Source organism: Mesocricetus auratus, unplaced genomic scaffold (genome assembly GCF_017639785.1).
Source record: "Mesocricetus auratus isolate SY011 unplaced genomic scaffold, BCM_Maur_2.0 Super-Scaffold_100003, whole genome shotgun sequence".
NCBI lineage: Eukaryota > Metazoa > Chordata > Mammalia > Rodentia > Cricetidae > Mesocricetus > Mesocricetus auratus.
In genome coordinates this window covers 47,586,484-47,604,809 of record NW_024429188.1, presented here as the reverse complement: position 1 = coordinate 47,604,809, position 18,326 = coordinate 47,586,484, and the positions used below count along the sequence as shown (strand labels likewise).

Below are 18,326 nucleotides of genomic sequence, written 5' to 3'. Positions count from 1 at the left end.
TGACAGTCAGACAGATAGTTTGAAAGCACTGATTTCTGTTTCCCAAGCTAATAGCTTCCCATTCTTCATGATTTTTCAGAGGTATCACTTTGTTAATACACGTTTTAAGGTACCACTGTAAGATAGTCTAGAGATGAACAACAATGATCAAAAGATGAGAAAATAAAAACTAGAGGGAATGGTGAAAGAACATGGGTCACTGGGAAGACATGGTCAAAATCATCCAGATTCTAAAGGACTTTCAAATAGTAGTCGTCCCCGCCCCCCCAATATTAGAATGAAATATGTTGCCATGTGAGGGATTTAGATTTTAAATTTTTATTTATTTATGTAATATACACCTGCATATATCTGCATATCACATGCCCAAGTTACAGATGGTTGTGAGCCACCATGTGGGTGCTGGATATTGAACTCAGGTCCTCTGAAAGAGCAGTCAGCACTTCTAACTACTAAGCCATCTCCTAGATAAAGTTATCAAAATTGTTAGAAAGCTTGGTGCTGAAAGGAGAGGAGAAATGGAATGCAGGTTTGAAATACAGTCAAGTTATTTTTTTGAGGTGGGGATAAGGTGAGTTTAATATGTTTGAAGGTAGAGTGAAGGAAAATTTGGAGATAGCATTGAAGATAACTTTAAGAGGAGTAATTGAACTATCAGGGCTCTTGAAAATAACTAAAGAATTAATAAACATTAGCAAAAAGGAAACATTTTTCAAAACATCCAAAACTGGAAATTCAAATTCATGTAAACATACAAATAGAAATAATTTTACCAAATTATTTGTTTACCAAAAGCATTTGTTAGAAGAAATAACTTTAGAGATTTCAAAATAAGCAATAAAAAGCTGGCCACTTCAGTTATCCTATAATTTTACCTGGGAGATATTCTTACAGTGGAACATTTATTAGAAATGGTATCAGCATGGATAGAATGATTACTGAGATCTAGCTTAAAGTTGACTGGGTATGTAGTTCAGTTGGAAGAGTACTTGTCCAACATGTATAAAATCCTGAGTTCGGTCTCCAGCACTAGATAAATTAGGCAGTTGTGCATGTATATAATCTGAGGGCTCAGGAGGATCAGAAGTTCAAGGTCACCTTTGTTTCTATAGTGAGTTTGAAGCTATCCTGGGCTATATGACTGTCTCAAGAAAAAGGTAACTAGTTCAGTGATATATAAACTCATTTTTAAAAACTTGCTTATGTGGAGGTCAGCCTGGTCTACAAGAGCGAGTTTCAAGACAGACTCCAAAACAATACAGAGAAACCCTGTCTCAAAAAACCAACCCCCCAAAAAAAACAGAAAACAAAACTTACTTATATTTTTTGACAAGGCACGGTACAGATATGAACAAGTTACATTTATACAGACTTTCTATTTTCAGTGATAGTGAACTATATATATAATAAAGGAACCTGTATTTTATGAATTATACTTTAAGAACTTTTACGTAATCTAAGAATATATATATATATAGAACATTTCAGATTTTAGAAGAAAATGTAGAACTACCCTGATATCCAGAAATTTGTCAGATGATGAATAACTATAGGTTGTAACTCTACTGAGTTATTTGGCTGGAATTAGTAAGCAAACAATTCATTTAATAAACTTCAGGTTACGTACTTTTGAAAACAGATTATTTAAACAGGATTTAAAAATTCTTATTTTGGGCCCAGCAGTGTAGTTCTGTGCTATAATACTCATTTACTGTGTGAGATTTAAAATCTTAGCATTGGAAAAATACAAAAACCCCTACATATCTGCTTGCTATGTGAATGTTTGAACCTCAGTATAGGAAAAAGTAAAATAGAAGATAAAACAAAATGCTGGATGCAACACAAAATGGACTCCATGTGTTTTTTTATGCTTTTTGTTTTGTTTTGGTATTTTTGTCTTAATAGGCTTTTATTTATTTTGATTTTCATTTTTTTGATAGAGAGCATGAAGTTGGGTGGGTAGGGAGGTGGAAAGGATCTGAGAGGAGTTGGGGGAAGGAAAAGATCAAATTTTATTGTTTGAAAAAAATTAAAGAAAAGACAATTCTAGACGTGATGGCCATGTCTGTATCTGTAATCCAATCTCTTGAGAGGTGAAGGCTGGTGGTTCAGGAGTTCAAAACTAACCTCAACTGCATAGTGAATTTGAGACCAGCTTGGGATATCTGAGACCCTGTCTCAAACAACAACAAAAACCCAGAGTAAACAAAATCCACAACAAAACTCTGTAAAAGCAAATAAAACCCCCAACTTCTTTTTTTAATAATAAAACTGGCTTCACTTTAATCAGTGCTTTGTGTTTAATGGATATCTGATTACTATTTTGCAGTGTGTTATTTTGCTTGCAAGCTGATATGTATGTATGGAATTTCAGTTTCTTCAGAAGATGCTATTCAAAGACAGATTTTGGTAAGCCCCGATTAATTGAAGAAATGAAATAAAATGAAATAACACAGTGGTTACTTCTATGAAGATAATTGAAGTTAGTATAAAACTGGAAGAACCCTTTAGTTCCTTTTATTGTTAGTATACCTTGTCCATTTGTTCTAAGAAGTACTGTAGTTAATAGAATGCTTCAGTGAAGAAAATACTGAAAGTATAATTCTATATTTATGGATTCTTTGGTACATTTATCACCTCCAACTTTGTAGAGTAACAGTTTTCCACTTAAGAGGATGATGGTATTTGATCTTGAAAGATTTTTTTCTAGGCCAGGTAAGGTAGCATATGTAATTGCAGCACTTAGGAAGCCAAGGCAGGAGGATCTCAAAAGTGAAGTCGGCCTGGGCTGTGTAGAGATACACACACACACACACACACACACACACACACACACACACACACACACACACCTATCTATCTATCTATATTTATATCTATATCTATATAGAGCTATATAGCCAAGCGGTGGTGGTGCATGCCTTTAATCCCAGCACTCAGGAGGCAGAGGCAGGTGAATATCTGTGAGTTGGAGGCCAGCCTGGTCTACAGAGTGAGTTCCAGGACAGCCAAAGATACACAAACAAAAACAAGTGAACATAAACCACTTCTCCAAAAAACAAAACCAAAAACCAAAAACGAAACAAAACAAAACCCCAACCAATCAAACAAAAACAAACCCAGATTGGGCTATATAATGAGATCCTGTCTGAAAAAGAAAAAGACAAGTTTTGTCATGAAAAATTTAAACTATTCAGCAAGGAAAGGAGTTCAGGATTGATTGATTTATTTTAGTTATTTGAGACAGGGTTTTGTAGCTCAGTATTTTCTCTTGCTTTCTAATTGCTGTGACAAAATATTATGATGTAAACAACATGAAGGAGGAAGGGTATATTTTGGCTCATGATTTCAGAGATATCAGTCTGTCATGGCAGAATGCATTTGGGAATGCAGAGCATTTATCATGCTAGCAAGAAAGCAAAGAAAAGGCAGGAAGGAAGCTAGGTAGAATGGCACGTGCCTGCAACCTCAGCATTTTGGGGGATGAGGCAGGAGGACTGATGAAAGTTAGAGGCCATTTCAAACTATACAGTGACTACCAGGCTGACTAGGGAGGGCTACATTTCAAGACCATGTCCAAAGATTTTCCTCTCAAAATGGAAGCAGTGAGAGACCCTAAGGACCTGTTCTCAGTGCCTGATTTCTTTCAGCCAGGTCTGACTCACTGAAGTTGCTAGTAGTACCACCAGCTGAAGACATGAACCTGTGGAGGACAAGTTATATTCAAACTACAGCTTCCAGGCTGACTTGGAACTCATGATCCTCCTGTCTCAGCCTCCCAAGGTGCTGAGATTAAAGATGTGTACCATCATAGTTGGCTTACTTGCTTAATTATTTTTCTCTTTTTTATATTTTTATTTAATTTAGAAACAATCTTATTTTGCATATCAATCCCAGTTCCCTTTCCCTCCCATTCTCCTATGCCCCTCACCAACCCCCATTTCACCCCCATTTACTCCTATTTATTTACCTATTTATTGTTTATTTGCATAAAAAATTTATATGTTTGGGTGTTTTGCCTGCACCATTTGTGTGACTAGAGAGTGCCCTTGGAAACATGAAGAGGGCATCAGCCTGGTCTACAGAGTGAGTTCTAGGACAGACTCCAAAGCAATATAGAGAAACCCTGTCTCAAAAAACAAACAAACAAACAATTTGAATGACTTACCAACAACAAAACAAAAATAACAGGAGCTAGCAATCACTGGTCATTGATATCCATTGATATAAATGGTCTCAATTCACCTATAAAAAGACACAGGCTAACAAACTGGATATGAAAACAGAATCCACCCTTCTGCTGCATACAAGAAACACACCTCAAACTCACAGACAGACATTACCCCAGAGTAAAGGGTTGGAAAAAGATTTTCCAACCAAATGGACATAGGAAACAAGCTGGTGTAGCTATCCTAATATCTAACAAAATGGACTTCAAACTAAAATCAATCTAAAAAGATAAAGAAGGACATTGCATATTCATCACAGGAATGTTTCTATCATGAGGAAATATGAATTCTGAACATCTATGCCCCAAACACAAGGGCCCCTGCATTTGTAAAAGAAACTTTACTAAAGCTTAAATAACAAATCAAGCTCCACACACTAAGGTGGGAGACTTCAACACTTGACTCTGAACAGATCTGCCAGACAGAAGCTTAACAGAGAAATAAGGGAACTAACAAATGTCACGACTCAAATGGACTTAACAGACATCTATAGAACATTCCACCTAAACACAAAAGAATATACTTTCTTTTCAGCGCCTCATGAAACCTTCTAAAAAATAGACCACATACTCGGTAACAAAGCAAACCTCAACAGATACAAAAAACTGGAATAAACCTCTGTACCTTATCAGACCACCACAGCTTAAAGTTAGAATTCAACAGCAACATTAATTTCAGAAAGCCCACAAACACATGGGAATTGACAAATGATCAACTGAACCACACTGGGTCAAGGAAGAAATAAAGGAAGAAATAAAAAACTTCCTAAAATATAATGAAAATGACCGCACAACATACCCAAACTTATGGGACACAATGAAAGCAGTCCTGAGAGGAAAGTTCATAGCACTAAATGCCTATATAAAGAGGCTGAAAACAATCCCACACTAGTAAATTAACAGAACAACTGAAAGGGCTAGAACAAAAAGAAGCGTACTCACCCAGAAGGAGTAGACAGCAAGAAATAGTCAAATCGAAGGGTGAAATCAATAAAATAGAAACAAAGAAAACAATGCAAAGAGAGACAAAGAGTTGGTTCTTTGAGAAATTCAACAAAATAAACAAACTTTTACCCAAACTAATCAAAAGAAAGAGAGAGAATATCCAAATTAACAAAATCAGAAATGAAAAGGGGGACATAACAACAGACTCTGAAGAAATCCAGACAATGATCAGGTCATACTTCAAAAACATGTACTCCCCAAAATTGGAAAACTATAAGGAGGTGGACAATTTTGGTACCACATACCAAAATTGAATCAAGAACAGATAAACAACTACACATATAACCCATAAGAAATAGAAACAGTTACCAATAGTCTCCCAACCAAGAAAAGTCCAGGCCTAGATGATTTCAGTGCAGAATTCTATCAGATGTTCAAAGAAGATCTAATACCAATACACCTCAAATTATTTCTGTTGCTGTGATGAAATATATAGACAAAAGGGGGGGAGGGCACGGGAGGAAGGGAGGGAATGGGAGAGGGACCTGGAACTGACTTGTGAAGCAACCTTGATTCTTATCTAAATTTAAACTGGAAAATAAAATTAAAAAAAAACAAAAACAAAAAAAAAACAAAAAAAAAGAAATATATAGACAAAAAAGCAATGTATTGGGGAAAATAATTATTTGACTTACAATTCCAGATCACAGTCCATGGCAAGGCAGGAACTCAATCATTCATATTATATCTACAGTCAAGATCAAACAGACAATATATACATCCTTGCTTGCTTACTCTCATCTAGTGTTCTCCTGCCTTATGAAGTCCAAGAGCTCCTACTTAGGGGATGGGGTGGGTCTTTCTACACCAGTTAACATCCCAGAGAATATCCCAACATGTCTACAAGCCAATCCGATCTTGATAATTTCTCATTAAGACTCTTCTCAGGGGATTGTAGGTTGTGGCAAGTTGACATTAAAGTAATCAGCACAAAGATTAATTTTTGTTATTGCTGTTGTTCTCAAGATCACTTCTCTTAAGTTGAAATTCAAAGTAGAGCACAGAACTCTAATAAGTGCTGTTTTCCCCCCTGTGCATTATGTCTCAATATACAGGATCAAAATTTTTCTCTAGTATCTTCCAACCAATTTGGGAAAGGTGTGAAGTCTTAAAATAATTTCCTAACTTCTGTTTTTTAGATGAATATGAAAACAGGAAAAGAATGGTTGGATACTGGAAATGCTCCAATTGCTGATGAATTTTTTCAAGCTGCCATGGCTGTAAGTTACTACTGATTTTCAGCTGTGACAATTGTTAGTAATATCTGTGGTAAGTCTCATGCTTGTGTTGTTTTATTTTCCAGGATCTGGAGAAATTATATGTCAAATTAGTACAGAGCTGCTACACTGAGGCCAATTTGATCATGCATAAGATCACTGTGGAGAAGGGTATCTTCCGTGTGCTTTCTTATCAAGCTGAGTCAGTAGGTATCATAAACACTGTGGCCTTACAACAGGACATTTTATATATATGTAAATTTAAAAATGATAAGATGTGTCCTTGGCTTTCTATAGGATATTATAGTATTATAGTTGATATTATTAGTTAGTCTGTATAGGTGAGTGAGGGTAAAAAGAAAGATAACAGCTAAGCATAATGTTTAACCAATTCATCTGCCACCTGCTATTTATTTATGGCAACAATTTTTACTTGAAATACTGTCTGTGAGAGTCTTGTTTTAATTTTTTCTATGTGTGTGGGTGTGTGGTATGTATGATGCATGCATGTGAGTGTGTGGGGGAGGGCATGCCTTTGTGTGCACATGCAGAGAGGCTGGAGCAAGACATCGAGTGTCTTCCTCTATCATCTCTGCCTTTATCCCTTGAAATAGGGCTTCTTACTGGACCAGAAAATTGTCGTTTAGGCTAGGCTGGTTGAACTTGTATGTGCTGGGTATTTGAACTCAGCTCTTATGCTTGGAGTGCAATTGCTCTTATATACTGAGACATCTACCCAGTCTTGAGATTCTCTTACTTTCACAGTGTGCTTTAAATAGTTGGTCTCAAAGGTGTCTTCTCAAAGGAGTCTGCTGGTATTATGTAAATATTAAAACTTCAAAATTATTCTTTTTATTATTGCTTTATTAGTTTCCTTGTTTTGTCACTATAGAGTTAGGTGTGCATTTTTAGTTGGTAAAATGTAACATGTATGAGTTTGCCTATAGTTATTTTAGAAATGAAAGAGGCCTTAAAATATAATCTTATTATTTTAACATATTTATTGATTTATAATTTCTATACCATAAAATGCATCTATTTATAATGTGTCAGTGATTTTAACATATTTATAGAATCATATAGTGCTCATCACAGTCTGAATTTGTACATTTTTTATTCCATGATGAACCATCCTACCCATTTCTCCTGATCCCAGTCTTTATAACGATGAGTCAACTTTCTGTCTATATATTCACCTATTCTGGACTGTTCATGCAAGTAGAAACATACAGTATGTGGTCTATGTGATTAACTTCTTTATTTAGCGTCAGGGTTCACTGTGTAGAGAGGGTCAGTTGAAGAAAGAAGGCACTCCAAGATGAAATTTTAAGGCCTATGTGGCAGCAGGGAGGTCCAGCCTTTCTGAAATGAACCCTGTCCAGCCATACAAAGGCGTATTTATTTATTACTACACAAAGTATTTCCTCATACCAAGGCCCCTAATCTAATTTACGTGTCTTACTAAAGGACAGCATCACATGCCTCCATGACTCTAGTACTTTATTATGTATTGTTTGCAATACACAATAATTCAAGAGCCTTGGGTTTGCCTGAGGCATCACGTGACTAAAATCATGGGATGGCTGCAATGCCCCTTCAGCAAAAACAGTTCTACAGACCATGGGAAACAATCATTGTTTTCTACAAGGATTCTTTAAGGTCAAAGTACTTCTACAAAACAGCTACTCATTCTAATATCTACCCCGGATATAGTAACTGCTAAATTCCTACAACAATTTACCATAATCGTTTGAGGTTCAGTCATGTTACGTCATGCTTCACTTTACAGATATGCTGTCTATTTATCCACTCATCCATTGATAGACATTTGATTCATTTCAATTTGCTTAGTATGCATTATCCTATCATTATCATGAACATTCATGTGCAGAATTTTGTATCTACATATTTTTATTTATCTTGCTGGATAGTATTATAAGTGTTAACTATTTTAGCGTTAGCAACTTTTTTTGATTTTTCGAGACAGGGTTTCTCTATGTAGCTTTGTAGATCAGGCTGGCTCCAAACTCACAGAGATCTGCCTACCTCTGCCTCCCGAGTGCTGGGATTAAAGGTGTGTGCTACCACCGTCCAGTGAGTTAGCAACTTTTTGAGAAAGTGCCAGATTGTCTTCCACAGTAGCTATGCTGTTTTACGTTTCCACCAGTAGTGCATGGGAGCCCCAGTTTCTCCATACCTAAAAGTTTTATGGTTTCAAGTAATTATAATTAAGTCCATGATCCATTTTATTTCTAGGCATGAAGGGTGACAGATACCTAACTCCATTCTTTTTTGTGAACATTGCTGTCCAACTATCTCAAATGCCACTTGATGAGAAACTCTTTCCTTGTTAAGTAAATTTGTTAACTGTCAAAAATAAGTTGATCACAAATGTGAGGTCTTATTTTTGGTCTGTAGTCTACTATGTTGGTTGGATATATCTGTCTTTGTGCTAATACCAGACTGTCCTGATGATTGCAATTGTATAGTAAGTTTTGAAATTAGGAATTATGAGTTACCCAGTTTTTCAATATTGTTTTGAGTATTCTGCATTTCTATATGAATTTTAGGATTAAATTGTCACTTTGTACAAAGAAGCCGGCTATAATTACAATAAGGATAGAGTTGTATCCATAGACTATGTTTAAGAGTATTGCTATTTTCATAATATATAGTGTTCTTTGTTTTTTGAGGCTGTGTCTCACTATGTATGTAGCTCTGTTTGGCTTGTAACTCAGTATGTATACCAGTCTGGTCTTCCCTTCCCTTCCCTTCCCTTCCCTTCCCTTCCCTTCCCTTCCCTTCCCTTCCCTTCCCTTCCCTTCCCTTCCCTTCCCTCCCCTCCCCTCCCTCCCCTTCCCTCCCCTCCCCTCCCCTCCCCTCCTCTCCCCTCCCCCTTCCTTCCTTCCTTCCTTCCCTTCCTTCCCTTCTTCCTTCCTTTCTTCCTTCCCTTCCCTTCCCTTCCTTTCTTCCTTCCCTCCTTCCTTCCCTCCTTCCTTCCCTTCTTCCTTCCCTTCTTCCTTCCCTTCCCTTCCCTTCCCTTCCCTTCCCTTCCCTTCCCTTCCTTCTTCCTTCCTTTCTTGTTTTTTTTTTGAGACAGGGTTTCTCTGTGTAACAGCCCTAGATACCCTAGAACTAGCTCTGTAGACCAGGCTGGCCTCAAACTCACAGGGATCCGCCTGCCTCTGCCTCCGGAGTGCTGGAATTAAAGGCATGCACCCCCGCTGCCGCCGCTGCCGCCACCACCACCACCACCACCACCACCACCACCACCCAGCTTTATATTTTCATTAAAAATTTAAATTGAACCCCTGGCAATGGACAAAGAGACACCTTGTTGATTGTGTTGTTCTTATATGAGCCAGGGCAGAGCAGATGGCTTTCCTTTGTTCATCCTAGTTGATGCCTGGCTTGGTGGCCAAAGCTGTTTCATGCCTAGGGCATGTAAAGAGAGAGAAAGAAAAAAATAAAAATTTAAATTGACACCGGGCGTTGGTGGCACACGCCTTTAATCCCAGCATTTGGGAGGCAGAGGCAGGCGGATCTCTGTGAGTTCGAGGCCAGCCTGGTTTACAGAGCGAGTTCCAGGACAGCCTCCAAAACAATACAGAGAAACCCTGTCTCAAAAACCCCCCCAAAAATTAAATTGACACAAAATTCATGGGATATATGTTTTGATATATGTATATATTATACATTGTTCAAATCAGGGTATGTTCTATTTTGTAATGATGAAATTGAAGTTCATAAAGGAGACATTACTTACCTGAAGATCCCAAGACCAGAATCAAAATGTTCTTTTTTTTTTGGAGAATTTCACATATGATTACTGTATTTAAATCATTTCCATCCCTCCTTCTCTCCTCTCTCTTTCCCCGGAAACTATTGACCTTTTCTTCTTTATTGTTTTACACATGCACGCGCGTGCGCGCGCGCACACACACACACACACACACACACACACACACACACACACACAAACTGCTGAGTCCATTTAGTGTTGTTTGTATGTGTGTTTAGGAAAGATTGGATAACCTGTCAGGGAACTTATCCCTTGCTCAGTAGTCATTAATTACCTCTAGCTTTTCATTAAGGGTAGGACCTTGTGAGATTTTTTTCTCCCCATATGTACTGGTATGTCAACTGGTGGTGTCATTATGCAGGTCCTGTTTAGGCAACCATGTTGTATCCTTCCTTCTTTCCTTCCTTCCTTCCTTCCTTCCTTCCTTCCTTCCTTCCTTCCTTCCTTCCTTCCTTCCATCCCAGGAGAAATTCTAGTCCTCTGGCTCTTACACTCTTTCTGCCACTTCTTCTGCAATGTTGCCTTAGCCTTAAGTATAGGGGTTGCATTTTAGATGTGTGTATTGGGGTTGGGCACTCCATGGCCTAATGTTCTCTACATTTTGACGAGTTATGGATTTCTGTAATAATTTCCATCTGCTTCAAAAAGAAGCTTCTTTGATGAGGGGTGAGAACTACACTTAGCTGCGAGCACAAGGATCAGTATTTAGAATGCTATTAGGAATTATATTGGTTTAGGTAAGTGACAGTAGTAACTTCTCTAGGATTCATGATCTTACCAGTCATAGCTAACTTTATAGTACCAGGCATGTATTCCTTCCTATCGAGGAGGCCTTAAGTCCAGTTAAATGGCTTCTGGTTACCTCCAAGATATAAATGCCACTAGATTTTTCTGTCTAATGCTCTATACACTGCAAATGAGATTGATCATACAAATGAATTTCCTCTTCATAATTTTTGTCTCGCCTTTTATTGTTAATATCATTTGTGAACTACTTAAAGGCAATTAATGAAATACTGATGTAAAGTTTAGCAGGCCTTGAACTAACTTAATATTATTATTATTATTGTTATTATTGAGATAAGATATGTAGGCAAGGCTAGCTTTGAACTCTTAATCGTCCTGCCTGGGTCTCCTGAGTGAGATTTAGGTGTGTACCACCATGCTCAGTTTTACACCTTAATGCTTACCAATTTGTTCTATGCCTTTGAACTGTGACTTGACATTTCTTAGATTATAAAAGCCAATTTTTCAATTAAGCAAGTAACTGTATATGTACAAGATTGCCAATTGCCTATATACTAGACTGGGACAGAGGTATATTTGGCTTGATACTAGTTCATGTGAAAAAGATCTGTATCCAGTGTAACAGTTCATATTGATTACCAATTAGACAGTGTCTAAAATCACCTAGGAGACAAGCCTCTGTGCATGTTTGTGAAGGATTAATCTAGATTAGGTTAGAAGTCTCTGCATGTCTGTGAGGAATTGTGAGGTTAACTGTAGTAAGAATACCCATTATGAATATGGGCAGCACCAGTTCATGAGCTCAGGTCAAGTTCTGAATAGAAAACAGAGGGTGAGATGAGCACGAGCATTTATTGCTCCCTTCTTTCTGATTGTGGATACAATATGACCAGAAGCCTCACATTCCTACCACCATGCCTTTTCCTGGTATGATGGATATCCCCTTGAACTGTAATCCAAAATAAATCTTTCTTTCCTTAAATTGCTTTTGTCAGGTATTAGACTGTAGCAATGAGAAAAGTACCTAATGAAGCCAAGAGTGATGTTTCCTTCCCATAGTCACAGTTATTCAGGAGGTTGAGGCATTAAGATTCTTGTGCAGTGTAGTCCTCTTGTGGGAGCAAGGGCTCTTAGACTCTTTTGCCTGCTTTTGGTACCCTAATCTTCATATTGGGTAGCCTTGCCCAGCCTTAACACGTGGAGAGGTGCCTAGTCTTAACTGCAACTTGATATGCCTTGCTTTGTTGATATTCATGGGGAATCTGCCCTTTCTTAAACAGAAACAGAGGAGGAGTGTATTGGGGAGTGGGAACAGAAGAGGGTGGTAGGAGGGACTAGGAGAAGAGGAGGGAAGAGAAATTGCAGCAGGGATGTTAAATAAATAAATAAATATCACTTGAGAGCAGGAGTTTGAGATTAGTCTAATTTACATAGGGAAAGCCTGTATCATAGCCTATTTTAATAATATCTAGGTAGGCATTTTATATTAGTTAACTAAATTTTGAGTATTGTGATCATTTCTAGGCATTCACTTTAAAAATAATTGTGAAAATATTTGGAGGGTATTATGATGCCTATGCTGAAAAAAGCTAAGACAGAGGAATGACAACCTTTCTCTGAATGTTTTAAGAACTGAGGACTAAAATATTGAAGAGCAATGAAACTCCACAGTAATGAGAATTATATAATTATTAACTCTGATGATGACATCTTTAAAAAGTCACAGCACTGGTAATTGAACAGAGGGTCTTGGAGATGGTAGGCATGTAACTCTACAACAAGTTAATCCCCAAACCTCCTTTTTTGGAGTTTTTGAGGCAAGGGCTCTCTTTTGTACCCCTGGCTAGTCTGAAACTCATAGAGTTCTGCCTCCTAAGTGCTGGGATTAAAGATGTGTACTACATTCAATTCCCAAATCCCGTTTTAAATTTAACTTTTTATTCCTATACAGAGTTTTGCTAACTTCAGGCTGGCCTTGAACTCATTGTATCACAGGCAGGCCTTGAAATTGAAATTCTCCTACCCTAGCCTCCCGGGTAGATGGGATTATAGGCTTATGCCACCAAACCCAGTTAAGGGTAATTGTGTTTACTCTTTTACCTCTAAGACATCCTCATCATTAAGTCCTAACAGTTTTGCTGATAACTTTTTGGCAGACAATATCTTTAAAGGCCATTGTTAAAATTATTTTTATACAGTAATATAATACTGTATATTATATAGTATGTATTATGTTAATGGAGTTTCTCTTTCCTAATAAATAGCCTATGAGATATTCCTTAGAGAGTTAACAGGCTTTATCATTTTTTAGGCACTTACCATTGACCTAGTTAGATAATTGCTTTGTTCATTGTTTATTAAATTATTCAGCAGTCAATAGCTATAATGATCAGAGTACTTTGCTAGGATTCTGAGGGTGGTTGGTCTTGAGTGTCAACTTGACAGTATTTAGAATCACCTAGAAGACACACCCAAGCCTGCCTGTGAGGGTGTTTGTGGAGAGAATTAACAGGATAGACCTATGTTCAAAATGGGTGGGACCTGCAGTGTGTAGTCCAGATATAAAGAGGTCCAAGGAAGAATGAGTGTGTGTGCACCTTCCTTCCCTTCTTCCTGATCTGGCTGTTGCTGAGACATTCCTCTCATACCAGACACCTGCCTCTTCAGCCATCCATCATACACTCAATCCCAGCAATACTAGGGAGCTTTTAGCAGCAGATTGGACTGTGAAGGCATTCAGCTTCTTGGACTCAGTAGCTACTGAGATCTCTGTCTCTCCAGTGTGTAGACTATGATGGAGGCCTGGCTTGTGAAGTGTTAGAGGGAAGCTTGAGAGTCCCATAAAGGCTCTATCAGGGCTGTTAATGTGACGTCTTGAATTAAGAACCCATGGTTTTTGGTCATCTAGGGATGAATAAGTTGTGATTACAAAGAGTTCAGTACCACTGAAGTGAAACCTTTTATTTACTGGGACAATTGATGATCATTATCTGGGACTGAAACATCAGCCATGAGACCAGGCATCATTGAGGTGAAATCTTCTAGAAAGTATTTTCTCAGGGTCAGCATGCAGAGCTGTGGTCCAGAGAGGATCAGGGATACAACTCAATGTGGCAACCAAGTTTGTTAATTTGTAAGAATCTCCCATATGTTATTGGTTTTGACTACATGAACCTTGCAGATTGAAGGTGTTAAAAGAAGCTTTCCTTGAGAGGAGCCTTCCCGCCTGCCTGGTTCCAGATCCACATCAGTCCCAAATAAACACACAGGAGGCTATATTAATTATGAAGCTGTTGGCCTTGCTTGTCTCTTACTGGCTAGCTCTGCTTTAAGTAATTACCCCATAATTGTTAATCTAAGTATGTCTCTTACCGGAGAATAGTTCCGAGCTGCTACCGCATGGCGTTACATGTTGATTCTCTTGTGTTTCTCCTTCCCAGAGTTCTCCTGGACTCCTAGTCCCTCCTATCTAGGTTCCCTATTGGCCAGACAGTCTTTATTGACAAATGCACAGGACTTCCCCCCAACAGAAGGGCTTATGAGAGCAGCTGAGGTTTGGCACTGTGTGTGACAGAGTAGGAGTCCCTCAAGAGGGGTCAGGAGAGGTCATTGGTGAAGATGCAACACAGTTGCAGTGAGGACCCCGGTGTATTTTAGATGCCAGGACTGCAGGATGATCACCAAGGACAGAAGTAGATGTGAAGTGTGTAAGTGTTTTGGGCTGATCCAGATGGGACAGGTATTCTGGCACTCAGGAGTCACAGAATACTGAGTGTTGCACAGCTCAGATGAAAAGGTATCCTGGAGCTCGGGAGTCACAGAATACTGAGGGTTACACAGCTCAGGTGGAAAGGTATCCTGGAGCTGGGGAGTCACAGAATACTGAGTGTTATACAGCTCAGGTGGAAAGGTATCCTGGAGCTCGGGAGCCAAGGACTACCACAGGTTGCAGTAATCTTAGCAGCTTACAGCCTTGCCTCAGGGAAAGGCTTCCCCAGTGTATTGGCTCTGCTCCAGCAAGAGAGGGTCTTCCAGCTGGGGATGTTTGCTCAGCATAGCAGTTTTGCTCGGCAGGAGGTTTCTCTGGTGAAGTTGCTACAGTTCAGCTCTGCTCCTGGAGAGAGAGCTGGGAGCAGGGAGCAGACAGCAGAGCTACACACCGCTCTGCCGGGAAGGTTTCCCCGGCAAAAGTGTTACAGCCCTGCTCGCTCTGCTCTGCCCAGGGTTGCCTCTGACACAAAAGATCTTCACCCAAAATTCATTGAAGGGGTTTATTGGAAGGAAGCAGCTCCACCGGCCAATCTGAACATACACAGGGTTTATATAGGGATTCTTGGGGGCGAGGAACTTTTTCCAGGGTAGGGATTGGTCCGATTTCAATGCTGAGCTCAGATTGGCTAGAGCTCCTATCCAAGGACTGGTTAGTTTTCTGCACAGGATTAGGGTCAGATTTGGCTCTGGTTTCAGGGCCAAAGTGTGTTTCTTTCTCTGGGCCTTTTGGGCTTTTGGCTCAAATTTTAGGGCCAGGGTGTATTTCTTTCACTGACTAAGATTCCAGGGACAAATTGTGTTTCTTTGGCACTGGTTTCAGGGTTGTGGTACATTTCTTTGGTTCTGGTTGCAGGGCCAAAGTGTGTTTCTTTGGCTCTGCTCAGGGTGTGTTTCTTTGACTGGTCCCTTTTTCCTACAAAGTAGAGGCAGCCTGAACCTATGAGACAAGCCGTGTGTGTGTGTGTGTGTGTGTGTGTGTGTGTGTGTGTGTGTGTGTGTGATCAAGAGAGATGGACTTTCATAGACTATTTGGATCCCAGAAGACTGAGTTTCAGACATTGGACACTGAGCTACTTATGCTGTTAGATTTTTTTTTGCTTTGATTTAATTATAAATGTGCCTGGTTCTTTTCTCTTGGAATAAGAAGTATGTGACTTATTTTTGATTTTATAGAAGGCCACAGTTGAGGGATTTTGAACTTTTAAAGAGACATTGAAGGCCAGGTCTGGTGTCCCATATCTTTAATCCTAGCACTTAGGAAGCAGAGGCAGGTAGATTTGTGAGGTCAAGGCTAACCTGCTCTCTGAATATGTTAAGTTCCAGGACAACCAGTGATATGCATTGAGGGTACCCTTCCTCAAAAACTAAAACAAAACAGAAAATAAATTGCCCCCAATCAAAACTTAAGATTTGGACTTTTTCCAGTTAAGTTGTGGGGTCCAGTATAGCCTACAGCCTTGGTCCTGATGAGATTGTTTCAAAGCCTTATTAACAGTGTCTGGGATCCCATAAAACCCTATTTTACTCTGCTTTACCAGAACATTTGGGTATCAATGGAGTTGATGACCTTCATCAGTTATAAAATAAGGAGTGTTCATAAAAGAAGTAAAGCTTTGAAAGACTCTATACCTTCTCATGGACATCATTAACCCACTCCTTGAGTCCAGTAAAGATGAACTAACTGTTGGCTGGTTAAGTAAGGTGTGTTAGATGGGAACAAGGAACATTGCTGTAAACTTGTGCAAGTACCACTTATGGTGTGATCTCAATAAATGTATTTGAGATGCAAAAAAGATTGGTGTAGTTGCCCCTGTATACTTTAAAGAGACTGGACTTTTTTTTTAAAGTGCTGGAATATTTTAAAGACTGAGAATTTTAAAGTTATACTGTGTTCCATATTGTGAGATTAACATGAGATCTTGGGGATAAACAAGAAAGGAAAAGTTATGATTTAATAATAATGTATTGGTATATCAAGTTTTCATGAGGTCAAATTTCCTAACTAGTTTTTTTATCTTGACACAAACTATAGTTATCTGGGAAGAAGAACCTCAATGGAGAAGATTCCTTCATCAGAATGCCTGTAGGCAAATCTGTGGGGGCATTTTCTTGATTAATGTTTGATGTGGGAGCATCCAGCATACTGTGGACAGTACTGCCCCAGAGCAGGTGGTCCTGAGTTTTAAGAAAACAGACCGAGGAAGCTGTGGGAAACAAGCCAGTAAACAGCATTTCTCTATAGTCTCTGCCTTAGTTCTTGCTTCCAGCTTCCTGCCCTGAGTTCTTGCCCCAATTTCCCTTCATGAAAGACTTGTAAGTAAGTGTAAGGTGACAGAAACTCTTTTCTCCCCAAGTTAAATATAAAGGTCATAGCCTTCATCACAGCAACAGAAAGCAAATTAATCCACTCACCTAGGAGACAGCTCTCCTAGGACTATCTAAGGGTATTTGAAGAGAGGGTAACTGAGAGGGGAAGACTGGCTTTTCATTTGGATAGCACAGTCTACCGGCAGTTCAGATATGAAGAGGTCTGAAGAAATGCTTTCTTGCCGTCTCCCTGAGCAAGAGTGTAGATCACTGCTGCCGAGATCTTCCACTGACATCAGAATCCAAGCTTTTTAGCCTTCCAATGTGGACTCAATATCAGTGACACCACAGGGAATGCCAGGCTTCAGCATCAAATTGAGACTGCTGAGGTATCCAACTTCTTCACCCAAGCAGCTACTGGCTTCTTTGCCTCTCCTGTATACAGACAGCACTGGACACCCAGCCTCTGGCATGCAGACTAATCTAATAACCCCTTTAAAATGTGTATACATTGTGTTTGTCTTGTTCTTTTAGAGCCCAGCCTTTTAATATGTGAGTAGTGACCATATATGGCCATGCAGTTGAGTATGGGGTTGTAAACTTTTGGCAACAATGAAAGTTTTTCCCCATGAGCTCCAGATACTTAACATGAAACTGAGAGATTTGGTGTTTGCCCTGATTTTCAATTTTGTTTTGGTTTGTTTTTTCCCTTGCCACACTCCAGTTCCTAACTTTTTGAAGGGAACTGTGATTATTAATATTGGTTGTCGACTTCACTGGATCCAGAGTCAAGCAACAGGCAAGCCTGGGCATGCCTATGAGGGAGTTTCTTGGTTAATGTAATTGAAATGGGATGATCTGCCCTAAATGAGGGTAGTGCCTTCCTGTGGTGGTCCAGTTAAAAAGACATCTGAGAAAGAAAAGATTGATTTTTGCCTGTTTGCCTTCAAGTTGTGCTGGCAGCTTCATTTGTCCTGCCGTCATCCTGGTGCTGCTGCAGCAACTGCTCTTACCACTCTTCAATGATAACAGAGCCCTGATTCTTTTGCCTTCCCACATGGCAAGAAGACTAGTGGCTTTCCAATAGTCCTCCAGGCCTTTGTGTCAGACTGGGAGTGTTGAGGCATTGGGCCTAGTGGACAGAGCAGCTACTAGGTTCTTTATCTAGCCAGTATGAAGGCAATTGTCAGATTACCTAGACCCTATCATATAAACTAATTTGACGAACTCTTTACTATATATTAATGCT

General features: G+C 39.2%; 2 protein-coding genes and 1 non-coding gene across 3 annotated transcripts in view; all 3 read left to right on the top strand.

The window, feature by feature from the left end:
* Tex11 (testis expressed 11) overlaps nucleotides 1-18,326 on the top strand; it is a 264,024-nt gene that overhangs the window by 12,555 nt on the left and 233,143 nt on the right. Inside the window, exons 5-7 of the mRNA XM_021233615.2 lie at nucleotides 2,330-2,409; nucleotides 6,373-6,453; nucleotides 6,537-6,656. Of these exons, the coding sequence (XP_021089274.1) occupies nucleotides 2,330-2,409; nucleotides 6,373-6,453; nucleotides 6,537-6,656 (281 nt within the window). The remainder of the gene's footprint in view (nucleotides 1-2,329; nucleotides 2,410-6,372; nucleotides 6,454-6,536; nucleotides 6,657-18,326) is intronic.
* On the top strand, nucleotides 9,757-9,898 carry LOC121140103. The gene has a single exon (XR_005876935.1). It is a non-coding gene; the product is annotated as a small nucleolar RNA SNORA48 (small nucleolar RNA).
* LOC106022036 (ATP synthase subunit ATP5MPL, mitochondrial-like) lies at nucleotides 16,237-16,419 on the top strand. Its single transcript, XM_040743931.1, has one exon. It carries the CDS (start codon nucleotides 16,237-16,239, stop codon nucleotides 16,417-16,419), a length of 183 nt encoding a protein of 60 aa, XP_040599865.1.